At 41.9% G+C, this 23,385-nt stretch overlaps 1 protein-coding gene across 4 annotated transcripts in view; it reads right to left on the bottom strand.

The window, feature by feature from the left end:
• The window catches only part of VGLL4 (vestigial like family member 4), a 173,790-nt gene that overhangs the window by 24,786 nt on the left and 125,619 nt on the right, over positions 1-23,385 (bottom strand). For all 4 annotated transcript variants that reach the window (XM_066351854.1, XM_066351853.1, XM_066351851.1 and 1 more), the window contains one exon: positions 17,441-17,630. In XM_066351854.1, coding sequence (XP_066207951.1) covers positions 17,441-17,630 — 190 coding nt within the window. The remainder of the gene's footprint in view (positions 1-17,440; positions 17,631-23,385) is intronic.

Below are 23,385 nucleotides of genomic sequence, written 5' to 3'. Positions count from 1 at the left end.
CGGCTGCAATCCACTTTTGCCATGGAGATGACAGTGACCCTGTTCTCACGGGGACTGTGGCCACAGCCCTCTGAGGGCCAAGGCAACCCCTCACTCTGCCCACAAATCATCACCCCTGAAACTTTCTCAGGCACAGCCAAGTTCCCACTCCTAACTAGGGCTGATGTTTTACACACATCCACATCCCCCAATGCCACCAACAAAGTAAGCATTTGGGAAATGTTAGATAAATGAACTAATGAAGATATGAACCATGCGTTTTACTCATTCCACAACTAACATGTATGTATTAAGCATATGCAATCATCCTACCATCAACACACAGCCTAGACACATGTAACAAGGTACCAGCCAACACATCAGCCCCTTCTAGAACACTTCAGAAATTTTTCCTTTAAAGAAAAGATTTAATGATTAAACCACTTCCCCTACCCCAAATTTTTTTAAATCTGTATTTCAAAAACACAGTCAACTTGAAAACCCAAATAACAAATGAGGACACTGGTTATTGCCCTAACACACCTAAGAGAAGATCCTTCATGTGAAGAGCAGTAACATCTTAACAGGAAGAAGAGGAACACCTGAATTGTTATTTTTAAAAAGATATAAACAGTCACAAAAAAAGAAACCCAAAATGGCCAATAAGCATGTGAAAAGATCATTCAAGTTCCCTACTAACAGAAAGAAAAAAAGAAAAGGCAAGTTATCCCACAGTGATTCTTCCCCACTGAAGCGCGCAAGATGAAGTGCATGGGAACAGTTTCCTTTACGATGATGCGGGAGGCAGGCACATGCGGACTGTTGCCAGTGGGAACGCACATCAGTAAACCTACTAGATGCCGCGTTGGCAGAGTACACCAGCGAAAGCAGAAATGGGTGCCCTCTGCCCCAGAAATTCCACTTCTAGAAAAATGGGAAAATGAAATATGAACAAGGATGGAAATGCGGTGATGGTCCTCAAAGTTCTGCAAATTACAGCAAAACACGGCAAACAACCCAAATATCTGCACTTGTTAACACGTTCTTTTGGTTACAAGCAACATAAAACAAGGCTAGCTAATTTAGAGAAAAAAGGATGAGTTGAACAACCATTCCTGGAGAAGGAAAACAAAGGAGGTGGCCCTGAGGATCTCAGCAACAAACAGGAGGTGGGAAGAGCTCTGCGGTCCTGGGAAAGGTCGCCAGGCCTGCTCCTGCTCCAGAGCCACCAGCCCTCTCCCAGGCCGGCCAGCACCGGGGCACCGGGGCACCAGGGCAAGATGCTCAGCTAGGAGACACCCCCAAGCGCTCCAACTGTTACCACTCAATGACCATGAGCACCAAGGTCACGTTCCAGGTCCTACACAGTTGACCCTTGTATAAGATGTGGTTTGACCCCCCCCCAGGGTAGAAAATCCTATAAAACTTCTGATTCCCAAAAAAACTTTACTAATAGCCTACTGATAACATCAACAGCAAATAATATATTTTGTATGTTATATGTATTATATACTGTATGTACTCTTAAAGTGAGCTAGAGGGGAAAAAATGTTACAAAGAAAATCATAAAGTAGAGAAAATACGTACATATAGTTTATGCATTCATGACATACCTTTTAAAGTTTTTCAACATTTCTAGGCTATGTGGTGCGTCTGCGAGTTTTTCCAAATTGCCACAAACCTCTAAAATATTTCTCAATATATTTATTGGGGAAAAAAAGTGTTTAAGTGGGCCCGCACAGTTCAAACCCCTGTCATTTAATGATCAACCGTATACTTGTCTCCAGACACAGTGCCCTTAAGGAGTTACTAATGTCAAGTCTTAACAATTCTGAGATTGTTTTTATTAACTATTACATGTGCTGATAAAAATTAGAAGACACACACACACACAGATGCCACCAGTTTTCAGACTTCACTTGAGCTTAAAATGAATTATTTCTAAGTAAGAAATGGGACCTTCCTTACAAGAACACAATTTACTAGGGATTGTGGATTCAAGGAGAAAAGAAGGGAATGCTCCATTTGGCCAAAAATAACTGAAAGTAACCAGTCTTTAAAAAAAAAAACTGTTAGGAGGCAGGGACACAGGGAACGGACTGACAACTTTGAAAGGGGAGAGGGTGAGGAGACTGGATGAAAGAAAGTGAAAGGAGCCTGACCAGGTGGTAGCACAGTGGATAGAGCGTTGGGCTGGGACGTGGAGGATCCAGGTTCAAAACCTCGAGGTTGCTGGCTTGAGCACGGGCTCACCAGCTTGAGCACAGGGGCGCTGGCTTGAGCGTGGGGTCACTAGCTCTGCTGTAGCCTCCCCTCTCCCGGTCAAGGCACATATGAGAAAGCAATCAATGAACATCGAAGGTGCTGCAACGAAGAATTGATGCTTCTCATCTCTCTCCCTTCCTGTCTGTCTCTATTCTCTATTTGTCCCTCTCTCTCTCTGTCAAAAAATTAAAAAAAAAAAAAAAAAAGAAAGTGAAAGGATTAGCCAAAAACATATATATGTAACACAGAGACAACAGTGTGGAGAGAGCCAGGGAGGGAAAGGGGGGTAAGGGCTAGGTGGAGGTGGGGGATGGGCACAGAAGGAGACAGCTTGGGGCGGAGAGCATGCAATGCAGCGGTTGTAGGTGGTGTTTTATTGAGTTATACACTTGAAACCTGTGTGGTTTGGCAAACCAATATCATCCCAATAAATTCAATTACTAAGTAAAAAGGTAAAACTGTTAGAATGGTTGGCTAGAAACAGAAATGAGCCTTTGGGGCAGTAATAAAAAATTATGAAAAGATGTCTTAAAAGTTATCTTAGTACAGGCAGGAAAATTTTAATTGGTTCCCTAGATCTCAGCCATTTTGTCTTCCAAACCCTTTGCCTCCTTTTCCAGCATGACTTCTCTCCCTTTCCCTTGTTCCTGTTTCTGAACTCACGCTTCCTACTACACAATAATCACACACATATCCTGAATACCTCACTTATTTATCATATACAACGTCATGCCTCCCAGGGCTGACAGACAATCTCCCACGACTGGTCCAACTGGCTTTCCAAAGGGAGATCTCACAAGACGCTAACACTCCAGGGGAGTCCCTTTCCGGGTCCCCATTCTGCTTACCCACCAAATACCACCATCACCTACCCCCACAAAATGGGAATAACTATTCTAGATTAAAGATTTCTAAAAGATACAACAACCCAATGCAATGTGTGATTTGTAATTGAATCCTGAATTTAAAGGACAGCATCTATAAAGGGCATTACTGAATGTGAATAGAGTATATAGTATTAGATCCTGTCGTCTACAACACACATACAAGAAACAGGAAGCAAAAATGGCAAAAAAAAAAAAAATAACAGGTGAGTCTAGTAAAGGATATACAGGTGCTCATTATACTAGTTCAGTGTTTCTGTAGATACGAATTTATTCCAAAATAAAAAGTTGGAGCCCTGGCCAGTTGGCTCGGTGGTAGAGCATCAGCCCGGCGTGTGGAAATCCCGGGTTCAATTCCCGGCCAGGGCACACAGGAGAAGCACCTATCTGCTTCTCCACCCTTCTCTCTCTCCTTTCTCTCTCTCTCTTTTCCCCTCCCACAGCCAAGGCTCCACTGGAGCTAAGTTGGCCTGGGCGCTGAGTATGGCTTCATGGCTTCCACCTCAGGCACTAGAATGGCTCTGATTGCACCGCAGTAAGCCCTCAGAGGGGCCGTGCATCACCCCCTAGTGGGCATGCCGGGTGGATCCTGGCCGGGTACATGTGCGAGTCTGTCTGCCACTCCCCATTTCTCACTTCAGAAAAATACAAAAAAAAAAGTTGGGAGGGCAATGGAAGGAGAGAGGATATCATGTCAGATTATCACCAAATTTGGATGAAATGCTTAGAATGATCTCACTTAAAGTATAGGCAATGCCAGATGTTGGGAGATACTGAAGAGTCTTCAGAAGAGCTCACAGAAAGATGTGAGGAAGAACTGTGTGATGGAGAAAGGCATGCCATACACACAGTAAGTAAGATGCCATGGGCAATGACAATGTTGGTTTCAAATACCAGCATCAAATTGAAAGTCAAGAGGGAGATCAGACAATTCACCTTGAATTGTGAAGGAGTTGGTTCTCACACTCTGTGCAGCTTGCCAAAAGATGTGTCTTAGTAGAAATTTAAATAAACTATTTTTAAATGTAACCATGGGTAAGGAGTCTTTAGATCAGCGGTTCTCAACCTGTGGGTTGCGACCCCGGTGGGGGTCGAACGACCAAAATACAGGGTTATGTTTTGGTCGTTTGACCCCCACCAGGGTCGCAACCCACAGGTTGAGAACCGCTGCTTTAGATGATCAATACTCTAAAAAGACCATCTAGTGAGAAATAACACTGGGGAAGGGAGTTTAGGACAGATTCCTGAAGTTCTTGAAGGGCAACCTTAAGAACTTCAACTTTATATTGTAATCAGAAAGGAGCCAGAGCCATGACCTACCAACTAACTTTGCCATGTCCTCCAAATAGGCTCTAAGGCAGGTGTGACAAAACAGTTTCTGCCCCCCAGGCCAGATTAGAAAGAAAATTTTCACGGGCTGGACAAAATATTAAAATTAAAAAATGTTAAATACAAAAACGATTTAAGTAAACAAAATTTTATTATGTAATTTTTTATGGATAAATGTGAGTGAAAAAAGTTTTAATATACAATATTATTTTAATTAAAATATAATTACATACCATATAAATATCCAAACTATCGCAATCAATCAAAACAATATTTAATTAATAGAATGAGCTTGAAGGAGTTGTATTGCAAATAAAACAATTATTTCGTTTTACAAACAGCCTGGATGCATTTTCAGTTAACAACTGCAGCTACTGTCTATGCTACATGCCACTTGACTCAGCACACTTGACCACAAAAATAACGAATTGTTTGACCTTGGGAGCACACTGGCAAACTCCGCCTAAAATAATGTGGGTTTCACATCGCCGCTAAACATCAAACAGTTCCTATAGAGTACAGACGAGTACAAAAGTTGTAAATCTTTATAATAGAATTTTTTTAAAAAATAAAGAAGTATTGCGAATCCATTCGACCAATTATTGGAAGTTAACTCTAGATTAGTCACACCCGGAATTCTTTTCCGCGCATTACTATCTTCTTAAATGTCTCTATTTCCAATAATCAAAGATGCTTCCGCTTCTGAGTAGCTGAGATTTTAAAGTAGCGGAGAATATTAAAAATTTAATCACCGGCCGCATAAATACATTACGCCGGCCGGATCCAGCCTGCGGGCCATATGTTGGCCATGCCTGCTCTAAGGAAATATCTGTTGGCTCTGGCCAGTTAGCTCAGTCAGTTAGCGCATCTCCCAAAATACCAAGGTTGCAGGTTTGATCCCCAGTCAGGGAACATAGGGAACATACAGGAAGGAACCAATGAATGCATAATAAGGCACAACTTAGTGGAACAACAAATGAATGCTTTTCTCTTCCTCCCCTTCCTCTCTCTGTAAAAGCAATAAATAATAATAAAAGTAATAATAATAATAAAGTACCAGTTGACTGAGGTTTCAGTCACTTAAAATGACTTGCTCTAAAGCTAACAGCCTAACACAAAATGATGCAGTGTCATGACCAATATAGAGGAACCAGGGCTATTAGCAATGCAAGCCCCAAGTTATCACACACAAATAAACACAATGACTCTATTGGAAAATAGTTGAAAAACACTTTGGCTTTGAGAAGTTTTTAGGGATATTTGAAAAACACCAGAAGTAGTAAACACTTGGGCAGAGATCTGTTTGCTTTTGTAGCATGAACAGATTTATTCTTTGGGTGGATTTCCACCCAGAAGGAATGTCTGTCTGATTATCTTTCTGACCTGTGAGGAGTACTGAACAGAAGGGAACTTCTCATTTCCATAAACTCACCTATGTTCACACTGACATAGAGCAAGATGCATAAGAAGAAATACAAACAGAGGAGTGGAAAAACCCCATTCATTCATTCATACAAAAGAAAAACAACATCTGAACGCTTATTACTCAGAGTGAACTTTGGGATAGGATTATTTGGTCCAAAATAAGCATCACAGCTGGGCTAGTGACTCAGATTGTAAACTGCATTTGCCCAGGTACCAGGGGTTTGCACTGTTCTGGGGGGGGGGGGGGGGGGGGGAGGCAGTGGAGGTCGTGGTGGTGAAACTCTGTTCTAGAATGTTCCCTGAACTAAACATCAAGGCTACAAGGAAAAAATAGAAGTACAAGTGGTGCCACTCAGGGTTTATTACATATTTATTTGAAAGAAATTCTTATATTCTTTCCCAAAGAGAAGAGTGTTTCTACAATGCTCTCACACTGATTCATTTTTCTTTTCTTTTAAATTTTATTTATTTTGTGACAAAGACAGAGAAAGATCGATAGGGACAGATAGACAGGAAGGGAGAGAGATGAGAAGCATCAATTCTTTGTTGCAGCAGCTTAGTTGTTGGTTGATTGCTTTCTCATATGTGCCTTGACCTGGAAGCAGGGGCTACAGCAGAGCAAGTGACTCGTTGCTCAAGCCTGAGACCTTGGGCTCAAGCTGGTGAGCTTTGCTCAAACCAGATGAGCCCACACTCAAGCTGGCGACCTCCAGGTTTCAAACCTGGGACCTCCACATCCCAGTCTGACACTCTATCCACTGCGCCACCGCCTGGTTAGGCCTGATTCATTTTTCATTCAAGCATTTACTTAGCATCTAGAAGGTGTCAGGCACTGTGCTGGGTGTTAGTGGGACAAGTATAAGTAAGACTCAGTTCATGGCCTGGAGGAACTTGCAGTCTGGGAAAGGGGACAGACAGATGGGCAGACAGTTACACCAAAGTGTCATCGTTTTATGCACAGAAATGTTCATTTAGAAGCAGAAGGAATCGCCATTTGTCAAGAGAAAGAGGCAAGGGATGTGTGTGGGGACAAGAGTGTGGGCACACAGGCTTACATCAAGCAAGGCGGAGCTCATTGAGGTTAGAAACTCCTACAGACAAGGGTCTGCCTGGTGTTTCCTGGAGCTGATGGGGCACCACAGGAGAATCCCAAGCAGAGAGTAAGACTTTAGAAAAACATTTGACACTGAAGTGCCAAAACTAGTATGGAGCCTGACCAGTCATGGCATAGTAGATGGAGCGATGACCTGGAAAACTGAGGTCCCTGGTTCAAAATCCTGAGGTGGCCGCTTGAGCACAGGGTTGCTGGCTTGAGCACAGGTTCATCAACATGAACTCAAGGTTGCTGGCTCGGCTCCAGCCTTCCCGCCACTTCCCGTCAAGGTTCATATGAGAAGCAATCAATGAACAACTAAAATAAAGCAAGTATGAGCTGACACTTCTCACTCTTTTCCCTTTCTCTCTCCCTTCCTGCCTGTCCCTTTCTCTCCCTATGGAGGGTTCAGCTGTGGAAATGAGTCCAAACTATGGCCTAGGCCAGGTCCTATGTGGAGAACACTTAGCTGACTGATTCCACAGGGTGTGGCAATGAATTAGACCTGGAGACGAGGTGGAAGACGAGAGTGAAAGGACAGCTGTCGCACCATGCAGATGGGAGACAGCCTTTGGAAAGTGCAGGAAGAGGGAAGGAGCGACTATAATCTATTCCAGTGAAGCAGAACTGAACTGGAGGTCTGCAGACAATACCTACAAAGCAGAGCTCTACGCGTGTGAATGTTAGATCTCGACTGGACATCAAGATTTGGGGATCATCCACCTGGAGTGGTCATTCAAGCCATGAGTTAGTATGTCACTGCACTGGAAGGGTCTGTTCAGTGAGGTCAGAGCTCTGGAGAATGGCAATTATCATGTGCCTTTGGACAATCCGAGTGGTGTGGCCCAGAAGTAGGAGGGGAACCAAAGGAAGTTAAGGAACCCAAGAGGGAAGAGACAGGAAGAGAAGTCATACAGGGTACAGCAAGCTTTATGAGTCTGAACATTTGTAACAGGATTTGAAACCAAAGAAAATGTTCACTTTTGTCAGGCAAGTGTGCTCCCTGGAGTATTCCTACTAGGTCTCATGAACAAGGGATAAAGGATCCCACGGCCAGTGACGCTGGAGAAACCCTGGGTTAACCAATGATTCTGCCCATCGGACTTCTCAAGTATGAAATGTGCTACTGCACACGAGTAGACCCAGAAGGTTGGGTCCTTCTCCAGCTTTGGCCAGAGAACGTTCTTTTTCCCTCAGACATCTTGAGGCAAGTTTGTTCTGACACAGTCTCGGGGCAAGGGTGCTTTGAATCCTCAATGGGTGTCACTCAGTAGTCATGTGCCACCAAGGAAGTAAGTAACTGCTGAGGGGCTAGACAATGCCACAGCCAATCTCTGATGGGTTGGTTCCAGGGCAGAAGAGGGTTTAGGGAAGCAAAGAGGTTTCAGCTCTCCGAACTTGCTTCTCCAGGGACCGAACCTAAAAAGAGTTGGTTTGTTTCTTCCACTTGGCTTTGACCCATTTCCTGGAGCTGGTTTGTATACGGGTAATATTCGTTAGAAGTCTTATGTCTCTTCATGGAAGGGAAGGCAAAAGGTAAGATAAGTTAGAGAGTATGGTGGGGAACTTTGTTTCTTTCTCTTCCATAGAACATTATTTCGCCTCTGTTGGGGCTATTAGGGCTTGGATCCAGAATTCAGATCCCATGTTTGGCAAGGTTTCTAGCTACTGCCAGACCCAAAACATTATTACGGCAACATTAAGTTCTCTAATTATGCTGTAGAGACGATCTGTGAAGAAATTTCAAAATGAAGAGAGACAGAGAAAATGTGTGTGTGTGTGTGTGTGTGTGTGTGTGTGTGTGTGTGTGTGTATCCAAAGATTTAGCAAAGAAGATAGAGACCAAGTATTGGCATTTATTAAATAAAAACAACACGGACATAGAACACAGGGCTTGTAAACCACCTCACTCTGTTCCAGCTGCAAATAGCACAGGCAGATGATTGATTTATAAGCAAGATTCAAGAGGAAAATAAAAGAACCACCAACACTCACACAGAGACATTTCTCAGCATTCCCCTTTCTGGTTCTCAGTCAAATCTACTGAAGTGACAGCACGCTGCAGACTGTCAGGACAGACTGGCTTTGTACTTCAATAAGAAGAGGCCTGTGTGGTCATAAAGCAACACTAAGATTAATCCTCTGACCATGTGTAAAAATAGCTGCCATTTGTACTCGCAGCAAAGAAGCATCTTCATGAAAACAGTGCTCTGAAGAGAGCTGACGTACTCAAGAGAATCAGGGCGGGAAGGGGGCCCAAGGGGGCCCAGGCAAAGCCTGTGTGTGCCATTCTGTTTCCTCAACTTTCAAACAAGTGCCTCTGCCTTAACCCTTAAATCTAAAAACACCCCTTTCTTCGATTTTAGTGGGTTGTTTTAAAAAGTGACTTTTCACAGGCTAATGAAAACTCTGATATATCCAAGTGTTAATTCCTCTCTAGAAGAAAAGTCTTCCTTTTTCAAAGTTCTCATCCCATTTTTATAACCTTCCTGACACAAATGAGCACCACTAAGGTCCTCAATGGGGACAAGAATGGACAAAAGATGACAATCTCTTTTGTTCATCTTCTTTGACCCCTGGCACCCTAGGCATTTCTTTGCTCAGCTATTTGGCCAGAAAAATGCCAGTAGCAGGATGGTTATCTGTCTTTCCAACTCTCAGCAAAGACTCTTAAGGCAGAAGAGATGCCTGCTGGGAAAAGGCTGATGTCAGCTCTCAAGAGCACAGCTCCCTCCTCAGATAAGGAGGTCTTTGTTTTCGCCTGAACTGTGAAAATGAGAAAATGCCTCTAGCCTGACAAACAAGAAACCCACACGACATAGGTAAGGCCTGTGACCTTTATTTAAAGGTACCACACTTCACTAACAAAACACTTGCATGTCACACATACAGAGGTGCCTAGAATGTCACATGGGAGCGGCCATGAAAAACCAGCCTAATTTCCACCCTGCTCAGGCTGACCCACAGCAAGAACTAAAGCGTTAGGGGCAGAGTCAACCCCACATGAAGCAGTTCTTAGATGACACCTCCCTGATGTGAAACATTTATTAAAGACCCAGGCTCCTTTCGCATTTATTATATTTTAAGGTTAACACAACATACTTGCTATACATTTTGGGGATTATTATTTTTTTAATCCCCATTCAACAATATCTCAGTTTATGAATTAGTTATTTAGGAGAACTAAAATTAAGGCTCTAAAGTACCCTCTTAAAATATTCCAGAACACTTATGGGAATACTTATAAGATTGTGTGTGAAAGTACAGAAGACTAGAGAATTTCAGGGCTAAAACTTCCCACATTTTTGGATGATGCCAAGAAGGATGTGGGGGAAAGAGAGAAAGCACATAGTCTGAGGGATTCTATTTCAAAAGTGTTTGATTTATGAATCTGTTGGGGGAGGGGGGGATATGTCTTCATACACTTCAGCAAATTTTAAAACACTCCAGTATGAATATTTTAGACTAATGTTACTACTGTGCCACTAATTTAAAATCGAGTCAGATATTTTCAACAAGAACTAACAATTTAAGCACTTGACTGAGCCTAAGGAAACCCCGCTTGTTCTTGCAGGATTCTCGCCTGCACAGAGACAACGTTTCATGCCTCTTCAGGGGAAGCTGAACAACAGCTCTTTCTTTCACCATCTCTGCGCCCTGGGAGGTTTCACCTGCACAGCATTCTTAATTACTTACGACCATCACCTTATGCCCTTCCATCCTTGTTACTGAATGCTAAAATGCACAGTCTCCACCTTTCATCTCCAAACCATCTACCTGTTAACTGTGTTTTGAGAGTGGCTTACACAGCAGATTATCCAAAACTGTAAGGCATAAGGACCTATATATCAATCAATTCATAGCACCTGGGTACATACGCTATTGATATAAATGTAACATGCTTAATAAGAGCACTGGCTCTAGGAACAGATAGCCTGGATTTTGACTCGTGGCTCCAATACCTACTAGCTAGCTATGCGACCATGAACAAGTTGCAGAACCACTCTGAGACTCAGTTTTGGCATCTGTAAAAGAGAGATAATAGTATTCACATCAAAGAGTTGTGAGGATGCAATGAGATCATGCTCATGAAGCACTTGCAGAGGGTTTCGTACACATAAGATTCTCAATAAATAATCACTGTTATTAGTTGAGTTTTGACACAATGGCTGCCATGATTCTCTGGATGCTGGAAATTCTTACCCATCATCATTCTCAGTGATGAAAAGTTCACCCACTCTAGGGGTGTGGATACATGAACATAAGAGTATCAGAGCTCTGTCTACAAAGATGTAGTACTATTTACAATACAGAGCCTCAGTAGGGTCAAGGTACTAAAATAATGCCATCTTCTCTATTTCCTCTGGGTCTAGTTTCAATTTAAAATGAGGAAGTGCTTCCTCCACTTTCATGGAGTTTGTGGAATAAGCTGTCTCTTGGTAAACCTGTCTATATACATCCAAACCAAAGGTATTAAAGAGATACAAGAAACAGACTCACCAAAGGGAGTGTGACAATATTGCATTGTGTTATTATCAAATATTACTATCAGGGATACTACAAACTATAGACACAATCAACTCCACTGTGAAAAAATAAACAAAACCCATATGTATTTCCGATGGCTTTAGGCAACCCCTGTGTTTTGGTCGTTCGACCCCCGCCAGGGTCGCGACCCACAGGTTGAGAACCGCTGCTCTAGGCCCTTCTTTGGTCAGCCACTAGTCACAGCACAAGGCTAGTGACCACGGCTTTGATCCCAGGGTAAGTGTATGGGTTATACTCTGCTCTGAGGCCAGAGGCAACTACTCTGCAAATATACACCACTGATCAAAAAGAGGATGCCTTCTCCAAATGGAGAATGAGCTCAATGAGCATATTCTCTGGATAGTGGGTACAATTCAATTCAACACAGAAATTATTTGCACTTGCCATGGGTGGGGTACTCAACTGGTCAAGTGGCATGCTAAATATATGATGCCCAACTTTAAGTGCATACAATCCTGTCTCAGGTTAAGATATAGCTGTGGCATCATCAAATGATCATTGAGTTTGGTGCCACAGACAGTGGGGTTAATCCCAGCTCCACCACTTTGGACATACTATCTTCCCAGTTTTTACTTCTTTAAACAAAGCTTTACACACACACACACACACACACACACACACACACACACACAGCCATCGGAAAGGGACACCTTTATTGTGAAGGTTAAATGAGATAACATATTTAAAGTGTTCGGCATAGTCCCAGTATATTTAGGCACTCAGCATATATTCACATCCTTTCACAGGTAACAGTGAAGAGCTCACTTGCCCAGCTCTACTAAACCTGTAAGCACACACCAAATTGAAAACTGCTTCATTTCCAAAAGTCATCTTGTTATGCTTTTTTTGGGAGTTTTCTGAAGTGAGAAGCAGGAAGGCAGACAGACAGACTCCTGCATGCGCCCGACCAGGATCCACCCGGCATGCCCACCCACCAGGGGGCGATGCTCTGCCCATCTGGGCCGTTGTTTCAATGGGACCGAAGCCATTCTAGTGCCTGAGGCAGAGGCCATGCAGCCATCCTCGGCGCCCGGGCCAACTTTGCTCCAGTGGAGCCTTGGCTGCGGGAGGGGAAGAGAGAGACAGAGAGGAAGGAGAGGGGGAGGGGTGGAGAAGCAGATGGGTGCTTCTCCTGTGTGCCCTGACCGGAAATCAAATCCGGGACTTCTACACGCCAGGTGGTCACTCTACTGCTGAGCCAACTGGCCAGGGCCTCCAAAAGTCATCTTGGACTGTTACTCTTCAGCACCGAACTTCTCATTAGGTTCTACTAGCGAAGCACCCTCAAAAAAGTCTCAAACCCAGTATGTATTTAGCAATGCTGTTATGCTACATTGTTAGCCTTCAAGAGTTTTTATTGTATGACAAAAACACAAGATATTACAAGTGCACTAGATTATCCACTGCAACATCAGTGTATTACAAAATATTGGAAATTACCTAAATGTCCAAAAAGGGGGACTGGCTTAGTGAACTTTAGTACATGCATGTAGTGGAGTGCCATGCAGCTGTGAACAAGGAAGGAAAAGATTTCCACACTATATTGGTGAATGAGAAGAGCCAAGTTCAAATAAGTACATAAAGTATGCTACCTTACGTGTAAGGAAGAAGGGAAATGAGAAGCCACGTCTGTACCTGCTAACTTTAACAAAAAGAAACACAAGAAGGATAATCCCCAACAAGGGCAGGGAATGAAAGAAGTGAGAGGCAGGGAAGGGAATAACACTTTTCTAAGTACATTTTAATATAGTTTGACTTTGTTTTCTTTCAGGTATACTGAGCTATAATTGACAGGACTGTGTAAGTTTAAGGGTATACGGCATGATTTACATATACTGCAAAACATAGTTTTGACTCAGAAGCATGTTAAATGTTTTACATATTCAAAAGATGAAATAAAAAAAAATAAGGATGAAATGAAATAAAAATTAGGATGAAAAACATCTACAACTAAATGGAAACAGAAATTAATGAACCCATATATGTTAATGAACATAACAACACTGAAAAGTGCAGAGGAAAAGTAACTTTTGAAGTTACTACTTTGACTAATCACTCCCTGGCACAGGGAAAAAAAAGAACGGCCAACATATCCTGAACTCTTTTTAGTAGGTTTGTTTTTCAAAGAGGTATGACCATAGCAATTCTGCGACTCTGACACGTGTTCTGTAGGACTGAGCAACAAGGAAATGTGTTGATGCTGTTGGGAACCAGGGGGATACAAATACGGAATGGGGAGGATGAGGAAGAACTCGTGAAGTTGGATTAGAGGTGGAGTACTGATATGAACTCATCATTTTCTACCTCGAAAGGGTCTAGAAACAGTGCTGTTCGGTAGAACTTTCTGAGATAGCAGAAGCGTCCTATATATTATGTACTGTCCACTATGGTACCCACTAGCCACACCTGGCTACTGAACTGGAATGCAGCTAGGGCAACTAAGGAACTGAATTTTTTACTTTATTTCATTTTAAATGTAAATTTCCACATGTAGATAGTGCCTACTTATTAGCTCAAATCTAGAGGCAATGACCCTGCAGTAACACCTAGTACCCAGATCTTGGCTTCTAAATACTTTTCCCCCAGTAAAAGAAAGCAGGGGTACCCTGGAGAAATGGCTCATTCCATGGCTGACGCAGGTAGATGAGCATCTTGTTTGCCAGAAAATAAGAAAGTACTAAAAGAAAATTGAATGGAAGCACATAACAAGCACACAAGAGCCAAATGAAGGGATTCTTATTTGCCAAATCAGGGACAGCTATTAACTCAGAATAAAAATAGGAATCCCTGAGTAGTCCGTAAAAATCATAGACAGGAGAAAAGGGAGAGCCCTTCCTTATTAAACCATACTTGAATAGAGAGGTCATAGAAAAAATTACTTATTGATATTCCCATGAGAGGAAACCCAGCTCTACCCACTCCACCCTACCAACCTCCTGCCTCAGACCTTAATCCACTTCTAAGTAACAACAGGGTACTTTTCAATTTCCAAAAAACACATTCATGTTCTTAAAACTTTTCTTAGGAAACAAACAAACAAAAAAAAACCCAAAATATATTTCTCATGGTCACCAGAATAACTAGAAAATTAATAAAGAGTTCAGTGACCCAGGTTAATAAAGGGCTGAAACCAGACCCCAGAAATTCTCAATATCCAAGTTCTGGAGGAATCACTAAGAAAACCTCTCTTCTCTCTCTCTCCTCTTCCCCAAGTCAAATCAGATGAAATTTAGTCATACTCTCTGCAGCTTCCTATTTTGGCTCACAGCTACTCACTCACTCCATCTCTCTACTAGAAAATATCTCAGTGTGATGGTTATAATGAAATGTAGCCAAAGCATACATCTTTAAGATCCTCTTAGCTAGCTGTCAAACTGTGTTTTTTTTTAAACAACACTCCTTCCTCCAGAATTATTGTGATTTCTTTAGTGATAACAAAAATACACTCTGACATTAACATGTTCTAAGAAAATAACAAAAATCATTTTGTAATATCCTTAAACAAATATAATACACCATTCTTTTCCAAATAAATACAAATATGTATTTTATTATTGAAAACATCCTAGACATGGTAAATAAAAAGGAGGAAGCATGATATCCCTCAGCTAGTAAACACTTCATCAAATCAAACAACAGTACTTCGTAAGTACTATACAACATGAGTAAGAGCTGCAGCATCTTTTCAATTTGCCTGTGAAATCTGTCATTTGGCTCCTAGAAAGTGCAAGTAGAAATAATGGTGATGTTACCGAAATGAATAATTATTATATGCTGAACAAGTAACACCAGAAGGAACTGACCACATGGTGATCGCATTTCCTTCTTTGGTCCAGGGAGTCTGGCCCATGGGGGTGGCTGCTGTTTCTATTCTCCTAAGACTTGGTACAATGATGTCAACTGCGAGTTGCACGTGAAATCTAGCAATCCTGTTTTTATTATTTACAGTTCATTTATAGTATCATCAGAGACCTGTATTTCAAGGCCATATTATAACCACCCAAGGAATTACATTATTTTCTAAATGCTTTAACATGCTAATAATACCAATACTGACTAAAGCTGAGTGCCAGGCACTGCACAAAGCACTTACACTCATCCTGTGAGGAAGGAACTATGATGACTCCCACTGAAAGGTATGGCTGGGTTAGAGACCCAGAATTTCTTACTAAAACGCAGCACTCTCAAACAAGAAATTCAACATACTAGTATTCTTATTCTCTATCATCAGTACCAGTATCTGAATAATGGACTTATTAATAAAAAAAAAGTAATAGCTTATCAACTGAGTATTATATTATGCTAAACTCTTTGAAAATTTTCACTCTAATGCTCACAGTAGTTCTATACATGAACTTTTAGCATTGTAACTTTACAAAGAAGGACACTGGGCCCAGATATATTAAGTGATTGTCCAAGGCCTTACAACTGTTAAGTGTCAGATTAGGATTTAAACTAAGGCATGTGTGGTTCCAAATCATACTATTTTAGGGCTTGTCTCCTCCTCATTACTTCCAAACTCCCCTCACAGTTTGAAGAGGAGGACATGTGAGAGAAGAAATTCCTAGTAACAAAAGAATAAACTCCATATAATTGAGCACCCAGGATCTAGATTATAAGCCAACCCGTTTGCAAAAGCTTATTGTTTTGCAGCCTTGTTGCTGGATTCCTTCCTGATTGTAGCAAATTCCAGGGCTCCAGACTGCAGGCTCAGCCTCTCACACTACGGTGATTTATTGGAGGATAAATACCTCTGTCAGTGGGTCTTATGACTGCGCACAACAGTCCAAGCGGCTGGAATGTGTGGAATGCCGAGGACTGCTGGCGCTGAGGCAGCAGAGGGCTGCTGGCGTTATCGGCCACCTAACTGCGCAAGGTCTCCTCCTCCAATGAGGAGATGGGAACTCTCTGAGCTTCATGTTCTTGCCAGAAACAGCAGCGTCCTCAGAGATCAAAACCAGGGAACCTGTTCATCTTTAATAATCGCAAAACATTAACTCATGTGTGGGAAGGGGGAGAGCAGTAGAACCTTTTTACCTGGATACACAGAGAAGCTCCTTCCAGAGCCACTTCCCGGCCTCTGCCAAGACCTCCGACTCTGATGTATCAACTGGCTACCCAACTGCCAAGGCAGACTCCCCAGGCAGCACGTGAGAGAGCATCCTGCTCTCTTTCTGAGACTTGTGCGTGTTAGAGGAGAATGCAAAGGAGAAGCTGGAATATACTGTGCAGAAATGCAAACTGTTTTCCAAACATAAACGTGGTAAACGTGGCACAGGTTCAAAGAGCTTTCATTTTAACCACTTTATTACACAAATAAGGAAACTGAGGCCCAGAGAGCTGTAGCAACACACGTCGTGACTGTAGAGTGTTGGTGGCAGATCTAGGACTAGCACCCAGCTCTCCTGGACCCAAGACTAACGTCTACAGCAGGTTCATACATCAGATGAGATCAACAGCACCTTATCACAATCACAAAAAGCCATCTTTCCCACTTTGGTGAGAATTAATACTTCTTAACGCGTTCAATTCTAGACTCCTAAGTACATAAAACATTTTACAGAAGTCTGCTCAGGTCCTAAACTTTCTTTCCGTGTCCCTGGCACATAAAGACATTCACTAAAGACTCACTCTCTTAACGACTGTCAGTAGCACAGGCAAGAAAAGGCAATGGTTTTAGACAACCACCCCAAGAAGCAACAAGTTCCGTTAACATCTGCGGGGAAAATACTCTAATGGTCAAGACACATAAGCCAGAAGGAAAGAAGACATCTCTCATGAGATTAAAATCTGTTTAACAGCCCCTCCTGGCAGAGGAACGCTATTCATTCTCTCACTTCTCTGTCGACACACAGTTGCAAGAGAAATACGCTCTGGCATTGCAGGCATAAGCCGAAATCAGAACAAGGGAACTTACAGATGGGGGTTGAAGATGCGACTTATCTTGGAAGCATGGTCATTTTCACAGTCCAGGTCGTCGTCCCCTTGCTCCATGCTGAACTTCCTCTTGCTGGGGCTGATGGGTGGGGGGCCCGTGCGGTGACTGGTGAGGGCAGATGCCACAGGGATGGTCTGCATCCTGGGCTCGCCCCTGAGAGCAGCTTCACCTATGCAAGAGAAATTAAAATTATGTAGTCACCAAGCTGGAGAAATGTCCCTACCTCAGTCCCCGGCTCCCCGCCCGCCTGGCCCCTTGCAAATCTACTCCTAGTGGAAAGTTTCTGGCCACATGACACAGCCTGCCATTCTCAGAACATGGTCTGAGCGTAAGGATAGCTGCCAAGCGTAAGACATTTTACATAAATGTGGTTTTCTAACATAATAACTCTTTTTTTACCCCAGCTTTATTGAGATATAACTGACATATAACATTATGTAAGCTTAAGGTGTACAACGTGTCGATCTGACTCATACATTGCAAACCATTTACCACCACAGAGTTAGCTAACACCTCCATCACCTCACATAATTACCATTTTTTCAATAACTCTTCAGGGTAGAGTTTAAAATTGAAAGGTGCAATAAAGTAACAGAGGGGAAAAAAATATTGACCATAAACCATCTCAAAGGTTAATTTAAAACATGAAACAACTTTTGATTTCTGGGTCAACTTCATACCTATAAGAGAATGACCTAACCCAGGCTTCATGAGAGCACCAGGCCACACTCGCTTTTCTTGCTCATTATATTTCTATTATAGTTTTGGTGTTATTTTTTTTAAAGAATGAGGAAAATGTATGGGTTAACGATCACATATTTTCCCCAAAATTTAAAATAAATAAAAAATGCATTGTTTAATGAGACATAAACATTTTACAGAGTACACTAAAAATGGCATATTAAAAATATTATGATTATCAGCAGTCTTTGCATATAATTTATAAGAAACTTAAATCCACAAGGTGCAGTTCTCAAAAATATTTTGCAAAGATATACACTCAAAGTATAGTTTACGTTTTGATCTGACCTTACATGTTGATGTTTTTCATTCCTGTTATAAAAAGGCTCGATGCTAGGTGATAACTTTGTGCCTCATTATTAATTAAAATAAGTATAACCCTTTACATGCTTACAATAAAGGTTGTATATCTTCTAAGTTTATAAACAAAAGTAATAATCACTTTAAGAGGAAATGTTAAGCTTTCTAAGTCATATGGGGGCAGGGAGACCTAAATTCTTCACAAATAATCTTTTTGTTGTGCTATTCATATTGGTCTCTAAGGCCCGACCAATTCTGTTTCCAGTTGGTCACAACTTGAGAGTGATGTTAGGATAAAGTCAACCTCATCTGGGGCCTTGTGGCACCTAAGAAAGGAAACCTTTGTTTGCCACCACTAATTTTCATATCATCACAGATGTGTGGACAGTTTTAACAGTCGTTTGCTTCATACACATATGACAAATATGATTTTGTGAGGGAAAGGAGTGAGGAAAAAACCTTCTGAATGTTTACCAGGAAAAATAAAAATTTTGCCAATTTAGTCACTAAGATATAAACTAGCAAATATACAGTGACCCCATGATACACATGATCCAGTCAGCATTTGTTTTTGGGATTTTGGCCCCAATGCAAACTGGAACTTTCCATTTTAAATGAAATACCTAAAAAACAGGACCTATGCTGGCCTGCTACATTAAAAAATTCTGCAGGATTCTGGTTGACCTCTCCTTCCAATTTACTAACTTTTGGTTTAAACAAAGTATCACTAATATTTATGCCTTGATAAATCAGAAATATTCTTTCCAAATATGCCCATTTCTTATACTAGCCCCCTCCGCAGGGAGGGGAGGAGCCCTGATGATACCCCCAGGAACTCAGCCACTGCGAATTGAACGTCATCAACACAGCAGAGCCACCACGCCCTCTACCCAGTGTTTCTCCACATCTTTGGCAGGACGAAGGGATGAGGAGTACTCGGGCTCTGTGCAGACCCCTGGGATCTGGGGGTCATTTCATCAGATGCCAGATGTGTAGCAACAGCAGTTACTATGGAAAACCACCACCACAGCAACAAATGCAAATCTCTCCAAAAAAGGAAGCGTCACTCATCACACAGCACACACCGTTACACAAAAAGCAAAACTCGGGGTGAGAACAACACTCCGTTCCACTCTCCAATTTTCAACCAGTGTAAGTTCTTGTACTTGTTTTGCATTATAAGTTCCTCGAAAGGATGCACTGCTTATAATTAAGAGTGAAGTGCTGGTGTCTGACATAGAAGAAAGTCCACAGGAATGCTCTGAAAATGCTATATTTCTAAGGTGGGAGGTAATGGACCCACAGGGGACCACAGGTGGTCCTTCTCCCATAGGGACTGTGACATATCTCTAACACCCCATAGAGATGATGGGGCATACATGTCGTTGGTGCCAGAAAGAGCCTTGTGCACACGGATCCCCTCACGTGTCCTTTTGGTTTTGCTGCCCTAGTTCAAAATCACACAAGTAATCATTTTTTTAGTAAATGTCAGTTGCTTGCTTGGTCAAATTATAGGACTGTGGATCACAGAATTGGATCACTAATTCTAAAGGTTGAAGGAATGCGTAAACTGTGCCCCAAATGTGGAGAGACCTACTCAGGGTCAGTTAACAGGCTAACTGTAGGCAAGAACCCATAGCCCCTGCCTATCTGACTAATGCCTCATCCTCCCCACGCAAGGCTGCGATCAAAGAAACTATGGGGAGAAGGAAAAGAATTCACAGAGGGCAGACATAGGTCTGGTCTCCCACATGCCCGCCTCCATCTCTGGGCCTCCACCCTTGAGGACCGTAGCCCAACACTTTGTACTGTAGTAGAACAGGCTTTGTTGTTGTTATCGTGTGTGCAGCAAAAGGAGGTTAAAATTATTTTGGTAAAATCAAGGCAAACATTTGGTCTGGGAGTCAAGACATTCTCCCTTCATTTAGGAACAGGCGAATATGGGCACCCACTTCCCTCTAACGCCTCCATACAATGAGTGTATTGACTAGTTAGTATCAAGCATGGCGTAAGCCAGGGGTAAGTCAACCTTTTTAAACCTACCGCCCACTTTTGTATCTAACAGTAATAAAATTTTCTAACCGCCCACCGGTTCCACAGTAATGGTGACTTATAAAGTAGGGAAGTAACTTTATAAAATTTATAAAGCAGAGTTACAAGTTAAAGCATATAATAATAATTACTTACCAATTACTTTATGTTGGATTTTCGCCACGTTTGGCAAAATAAATCCTTATAAAACAACTTACTATAGTTAAATCTATCTATTTATTTATACTTTGGTTGCTCTACTGCCGCCCACCATGAAAGCTGGAACACCCACTAGTGGGCGGTAGGGACCAGGTTGACTACCACTTGCCTTAAGCCCTTAAAATGAGTGATCCAATTCTATGATCCACAATCCTACAAGTGACCAAGTAACCAAACAACCAACAGTTACTAGAAAGTCATTACTTGTATAATATTTCATTATGTACCTCAAAATTTTGTACAAAGTATGTACCTCAAATTTTGTTTCCCTTACATATATATACATATATATACATATATAAACACATATATACATATATAAAAAAGTGAATCTATGATAAAATAAATTTTAGTATCATGAGATTAAACAATTTCACAGGCATCTCTAAACTACAGGCCTTCCTGTCTTCTACTCTAACGTACATGTCAGTCTTCAAGACAGAAACACAGCAGTGTCGCTTTCAATCTCCCCAAACCCCAGTCAGTGTACATGTTTCTGTAACTCAGCCTGGATCACGGCACCCTTCTGAACACATCAACCCATCCTAACCCCATATGACCAGGGGCTCACCAGTCACTGATGAAATACTATCCAGATTGCTTCTGCATTCAAAACCAACATGTGGGCCCTGGCCGTTTGGCTCAGTGGTAGAGCGTCGGCCTGGCGTGCAGAGGTCTCGGGTTCAATTCCCGGCCAGGGCACACAGGAGAAGCGCCCATCTGCTTCTCCACCCCTCCCCCTCTCCTTCCTCTCTGTCTCTCTCTTCCCCTCCCGCAGCCGAGGCTCCATTGGAGCAAAGATGGCCCGGGCGCTGGGGATGGCTCCTTGGCCTCTGCCTCAGGCGCTAGAGTGGCTCTGGTTGCGACGCCCCGGAGGGGCAGAGCATCGCTCCCTGGTGGGCGTGCCGGGTGGATCCCGGTCGGGCGCATGCGGGAGTCTGTCTGACTGTCTCTCCCCGTTTCCAGCTTCAGAAAAATACAAAAAATAAAAATAAAAAATAAAAATAAAAAAACCAACATGTGGTCCCAGCTACCTTTCTGGTTTTTGTTCCTAGTATTCCTCTTTCAAGCTCTGTAAATTTCAGCCACAAAAGTTCAACTAGACTAGTCACCATTCCACAGAGAACATGCTGTCTAAACTCAAGATCTTTACCCAGGTTCTTCAATCTTCTTGTACTAAAATCCTATGCATTGTGCAAAGGCCACTTAAAATGCTACCTCTTTCTGTTTGTTTTCCTTGATTTGTCAATCAGAAAGTCATCTCTTCTTTATTCTGAACACCCACAGAAATGCATCACTATGGTACCTCATTCCTGATTTGTTTTGTGCCCCTTGAAGCAGCGAACATTTTATTCATTTTATATACTTGAGAGCAGAGAGCACAATAGCCTCCACATATAGATGGTCAATAAATACTGACTGACTGAATAAATGATGCAGGGTAATGAGGTGCCCAAGTTAGAGTTTTATGGTATGCTAAAAATCAAAGATGTCATAGAATAAGGAATTTTAAAATAACTATTTAAGAATATATTTAAATAAAGACTCTTACAACTCAACAATAAAATGATAACCAATAGAAAAGGATCTGAATAGACATTTCTCCAAAGAAGATATACAAGTGGCCACTAAGCACATGGAAAGACATCAAACATCATTAGCCATCAGGGAAGTCAAAAGCAAAATCACAGCAAGTTACCACGCCACACCCACCAGGACAGCTATAAGCAAAAGACAAATAATATCAGATGCTGATGAGGATGTGGAGAAGTTGGAACCCTCATACACTGCTAGTACAAAGGTAATATGGTGCAGTTATTGGGGAACACAGTCTGTTAGTTCTTCAAAGGTTAAACACAGAGTTATATAACCCAGCAATTCCACTCCTAAGTATATACCCAAGAGAAATGAAATAAAACCATATTTCCACCAAAAAACCTACAAATGAGTGTTCATAGCAGCACTATTCATAATAGCCAAAAAACCAAACATCCATCAACTGAAGAATGTATACCAAAGATGTGGTATATCCATACGATAGAATACTATTTATCCATAAAAAGGAATGAAGCACTGATTCATGCTACTATGTGGATGAGCCTAGAAAACAGCATGCTACGTGAGGGAGGCCAGACACAAAAGACCATATACATCTGACTCCACTTAGATGAAACGGCTAGAAGAAGCAAATCTAAACAGATAAAAAATAGATTAGTGATGGCTAGAGGCCTGGAGGGAGGAGAAATGGAAAGTGACTGCTACTGAGTAAAGGGTTTCTTTGGGGGATGAAAAAAATGTTCTAAAATTGATTCTGGTGAAGGTTGTGCAACTCTGTGAATATTCTAAAAACAACTGGACTGTATATGTTAAATGGATCAATTGTATAGTATATGAATTACATCTCAACAAAGCTGCCCTCCTGCCTGTCAAATAAGAATGCAGTTATAAGTAGATGACAGAAGACTCCAGGTATTATTAGATCCTTTTCTGTCAGGGTTTTCACACTTAACTGTAACGTAAGGACAAGCATCCATTAATTTTCCCTAAAATAAAAAGAAACCTTTTGTTATCACAGCTTTATCTCTTTACTACGTTACAGTCAGATAAGCTCCAACCCAGCTTCCAATCAGACC

Source organism: Saccopteryx leptura, chromosome 10, assembly GCF_036850995.1.
Source record: "Saccopteryx leptura isolate mSacLep1 chromosome 10, mSacLep1_pri_phased_curated, whole genome shotgun sequence".
NCBI classification, from domain to species: Eukaryota; Metazoa; Chordata; class Mammalia; order Chiroptera; family Emballonuridae; genus Saccopteryx; species Saccopteryx leptura.
This window is presented reverse-complemented; position numbering and strand designations above follow the sequence as displayed.